Genomic DNA, 4955 nt, shown 5'->3' with positions numbered 1-4955 from the left:
CTTACCTAAACAAAGTGCCAAAAAAAACATCAAATAAAACATAAACAAAAATACTTACATGTCTAATAAATAAAACCCATAATAGAAAATAAAATTATTTATATTATGCATGTATAGTATAAATGACTTATAATAAACATTTTAATACAACTTGTTTAGTATATATTTGTAGTATTAATTATTTGATAAATATAAAACAAATTAGAATAGCGCCTTTCCCGTTCCTGCTAACCCAATTTTGGAGTCGGCGACTTGACGCCGCTATCCGAGATTAATAACATAGGTGGGTCGCACCAGAAGAGACTCAGCTGGTAAGATGTGGAAGTCATTGGAACGAAAGATGAACAGCAACCCTAGGATCAAACCACTACTCTGACCATATTATGTTTGTAATATGTGTCTAAAGTAGAGCACTCCTTTACTGTATTTATAATTATAATGTATTTAAAATAAATACAATGAACGCTCAGTGTAAATCATGTTTCAATACTAATCAAATCAGATTCAAGTTTTTCCATAAAGTAAGACAAGGGGATCAATAGCTTTATATCATACGATCAGAATTCACAAAATAGGAAAATACTATAGGTTTCATTTTATTTTCCTTTGAGCTTGAATTTTGAGCGTCCATATACAGTGTCATTGCTAGCAAAATATACAATGACATATTAAAAGGCTTTTGAGAAACAAAACAATTGAGGAGTCTTGGCCTTGTGCAATCAACATAAATAGTCCTTCCATATACATAAAAGCATGCCCTTATTCCAATTATGTGTTATACAATTACTCTTTATAATAAACAGTCCCTCCATTACTCCATATACATATAAGCATGCCCTTATTCCAATTTATGTGTTGTACAATTACTCTTTATAATGTATATTATACATCTAACTCTAATAATCATACAAAATTCAGAAAATAGATTGAATTAGGATAAAGTTAAAATTAAATACCTCATCAAGTAGTTCACTCCGTCCCTGGCCAGATTCAACCACAGCTAAAGCTTTTTCATGCCATCCATGTTGAAGAAGCCAAGCAATATGATCCTCAGTATCCCTGATTATCAAAATGCATCAACTTCTGTCCATATTTTAATTATTATTTTTTTTTAATATGTAGAAAATCTCATAACATAAGTAGGACATTTCAGACATTAAAAAAAAGCCCAGTAAATTTATTTAGCTAGAAAAAATAAACAAAAGGGAACATCACAAAGTAATTACTAACTAAAGCATGTTTATCATCCTTCTTCCCCTCTCTTACCTTATCTTTTATGGCGATAACCCATACATAAATGCAACAAAATTACGACAGTACAGTAGGATAATGAACTTGATATTAACCTTGGCTTTGCAATAACTACATCCTTCGGGGATACAATGTAGTATAGTGGTTCATCACCTGCAGCCCACTGACCACCTGCATAACTGCTACCTACATTTGAATGAAAAACGACATTTGTTATGGCTGCCATCCATACACAAAACATGCATGTAGGAAACCACATACTATTAAGGTAAATATCAGGAAAACACAGAGAGGGTCCAAATCCCAAGAAGACAATGGTTAATGTAAGAGATTGCAAAAGGCACTCAAGGGAAATTAAGGACCTATTTGGTTTGAGAAAGCATTTTCTATTTTCATATATTTCATTTTCAATAACTATAAAAAAAACACCACCACATTTTTACTTCATTTCCTGTTTTCAAAGATTTGTATAAAAAACAGTAAAGTACTAAAAATTGTTTTCATTGTTTTGTATATAAATCTTTGAAACAAAAAATACAGTGAAAACAGAGTAGAACTTTTGTAAATATTAGTGACAGCATAAAATGAAAACAGAGTAACAGACTACATTTTCTTGAACCATGAATGATGGAAACCCAAAACACAATAATATGAAGTTAGTGTATTATTTACTAAAATAAAATGATTACAAGAGTTTCCCCCTATAATCCCCAGAGCAAAGCTCCTTCAGAGGATGAATACCCTCTGCCCCAGTATAATCTGTAAAACAGAATAACTAATATGATTCCCCTCCACATGACACTACCTCTCTCTATATATTACCTTTTTCCACATGTATATTCTCTCCCTCTCTAACTGAATTCCCTATCATTAAGACTCACATCACTAACTAATTCATTCTCTCCCACATGACCCCACTTCCTTCTAGAATATGCCTAGTGTCCTATCAATGAAGGTCCTAGATCCTAAGTACATAATGTTTAATGTAATAGATTGTCAGTAAGGTAATCAAAGGGGAATTGGGAGAGGAAGTTCTATCTGTATGGATATAAAAGAAGAAAAGGGAGAACATAGATGGGTAAGAAAATATGAAGCGTGACGGAGAGTGCAGGTTCACACAAATACCCCATGTTATTTATTTTCTTTCAGTTATTCGTTTTCCACTGTAAATCCACCACATGTAGTGATACCACACTGATATCAGTATACACAGAAGAATAACACAGTGGATTCAGCATAACTGAGTGAGTTTTGATCGAATTTCTATCAAAACATCATAATCAACAATAACAAAATGTTAACCTGAGAAGGGAGCATGAGCAAGAGAATAGTCCTTTGCCTTGTAATGCTCAAACCCATGTACTGGTAGAGCATCTGTTGAAAGTTCATCATTATTCCATGTTACAACTCTTACTTCAGGTCGTTGTGCATTGCCCTGTTCAAAATTGATTACGCAACTTTAGAACAGAGTAAAATTTTAAGATTTAGTGACGAGGATAGTATGAGAAAGAACTACCCCATTTCTCATAATACACTACATTTTATTTTTGACACAGGCAACAATAACTTCATTGCTTCCATAATTAAACTTTTATTACTTCCATATGTAAATGCAATTAACATTATGCAGTTAGTATTCATTATTCTCTAGAATCCAAAAAACTGATGGAAAATAAAATGATATATAATTGCAATGAGACATAACATATCAACTAATGTAATAGTTGTTTGTGCTTGATAATAACTAATTTCGGGAAGCAATGTTATGCTGGTTTGGTGCAGTCACTTATCGAACATAAAGAAGCAAACAAAAATTCCAATTGAGTCAGTTCATTATTTGATCCTTCGGATAAAAAATAAATAAATTTCAAATCTTTAATATGTTCAACTACAACGGACTAGGAAATGACTTCAAATTAAAATGCCCCAAGGACTTCATTCAAGTGAACATAGAATAATGAACCAAGAAAACTAGTTGTAGCTTATAATATGGAGCAAGGACACTGTGAGATGTTAAACAATTTCGCCATATGCAAGGAATATATGTACCTGCCGTGTAGGAGCTGTTCTACTAAAATCCTTATCACCATCTTCTTCTCCAGGAATATAAGCAAGAACAACCAAAGAATCACCGAAAGGGGCAAGTCCTGAGATGAAATAGCTGGTTTGAAAAGATGCCACAATATCCACCCGGGTCATACCAGACAAAGGAACTTGCATGTATGCCCCATTAGAAGCTTTATGGTGATTTGTCCTTATGGAGGCAATTTTGACCGATGTTCCCCAGCCAATAACCAAGACAGTGTCATCCTATTAAGTGATAGAAGATAAATTTCAGCGGTTTTATTTTATCATGGAACAAAAATGAAATGCAAACATTGACGCTGTTCAAATGTCAAAGTGATAGAACAAGCCTTCAAGTGAACTCAGCTTGACAAACAGACATAGCCCAACAGCATGCCTATATAGATATTTGACTAACCTGCCAAACCAAGTGAGGAATCAAAAGCTCAGGGTGCGGGCACCCCCGTGGTCTTTCGATAAATGTTATTCGCTGGTCATTGGCAGTATCATAAACCTTCACTCCTGCATCATTGGCCCAAGCAACAAGATTTGCTCTCCACTTCACAGCATGTATCGAGCCTTCACCAGAGTGCAAAACCTTTTTTTGCAAAGAGGACAGTGTATTATATAGTTAACAAACCAAAAGTACCATCCAGAACATATGTGCTGCTAAAACTTTTAACAATTATTATACAAACCTGGTCCCGATAGCCCAACCATTTCTTTGAATTTAAATATAAATTCCCAGCTAAACCACCAGCAATAAACCTCCTAGACGTTTTTCTTGCATAATCAGGATCCAAAGCAATTGCCTTCATGGGACGATGGTACTCAAATTTCATTATCTCATCGTCAGTAAAAAGGCTGTTTATAACAACCGATCCGTCATCAGAACAGCTTCCAATATATTCCCCTTGTAAGTCAAAGCTAAGGTCATTAACAACAGAGTCATGGGCAGAGAATTCTTTCACCTGTAACAAAGTCACTCTATCAGAAACATGTTCGTTTCTTAAATATGACTCAAGCAAGCAATTGGCTACTATAGCACCGACATTTCTGATTGAAGGACATTGACACGACACCGACACATTGCTCGCCTTCAATTAATTCATTTTTTCAAATTTATGACCGGTGTCAACGTGTCAGTGCCGTGTCTGGTAATTGTGTTTCATAGGCTATAACAAGACAACAACTACAATCCATAACACTGCACGCGATATTCCTCAAAGGGGCATTTTGTCAGCACAAAACAATATCCAAAATTACTAAAATTCAGCAGAAGAGAATGTCAATTAACACAATTTTCACTGCTCACAATCTCACTATGGACTTAGAAGCAACTTTTTTCTGATATTAATTTCAAATTTCCATCGCTAATTACATAAATACACCTTATTTTCACTCTATTAAGTAAACAAATAAATAAAACACAGTAAATTTTCTCAATCTAAACACCCTTTGATTAATTCATTCTTCAAAATTGATCTATGCAGCTTCAGTTCGAGCAATAACAGCACAAATTCACAAAAATCGATAAACAGTGCAACGAATCGAAGTAATTATAGCTAACCTGATTCCCGAGAAAATCAAGAATATGAATGGTACCGGCATAAGTGCCGAGAGCGATCATCCGCTCGGCA

General features: G+C 34.3%; 1 protein-coding gene across 1 annotated transcript in view; it reads right to left on the bottom strand.

The window, feature by feature from the left end:
- The window catches only part of LOC101492342 (vacuolar protein sorting-associated protein 41 homolog), an 11624-nt gene extending 6675 nt beyond the window's left edge, over window positions 1–4949 (bottom strand). Inside the window, exons 1-7 of the mRNA XM_004506043.4 lie at window positions 4886–4949; window positions 4014–4286; window positions 3734–3913; window positions 3301–3561; window positions 2554–2686; window positions 1347–1437; window positions 957–1059 (exon numbers count right to left, since the gene is read on the bottom strand). Of these exons, the coding sequence (XP_004506100.2) occupies window positions 957–1059; window positions 1347–1437; window positions 2554–2686; window positions 3301–3561; window positions 3734–3913; window positions 4014–4286; window positions 4886–4945 (1101 nt within the window). The 5' untranslated portion in view covers window positions 4946–4949. The remainder of the gene's footprint in view (window positions 1–956; window positions 1060–1346; window positions 1438–2553; window positions 2687–3300; window positions 3562–3733; window positions 3914–4013; window positions 4287–4885) is intronic.
- Between the last annotated feature and the right edge of the window lie 6 nt (window positions 4950–4955).

Source organism: Cicer arietinum, chromosome 6 (assembly GCF_000331145.2).
Source record: "Cicer arietinum cultivar CDC Frontier isolate Library 1 chromosome 6, Cicar.CDCFrontier_v2.0, whole genome shotgun sequence".
NCBI lineage: Eukaryota > Viridiplantae > Streptophyta > Magnoliopsida > Fabales > Fabaceae > Cicer > Cicer arietinum.
This window is presented reverse-complemented; position numbering and strand designations above follow the sequence as displayed.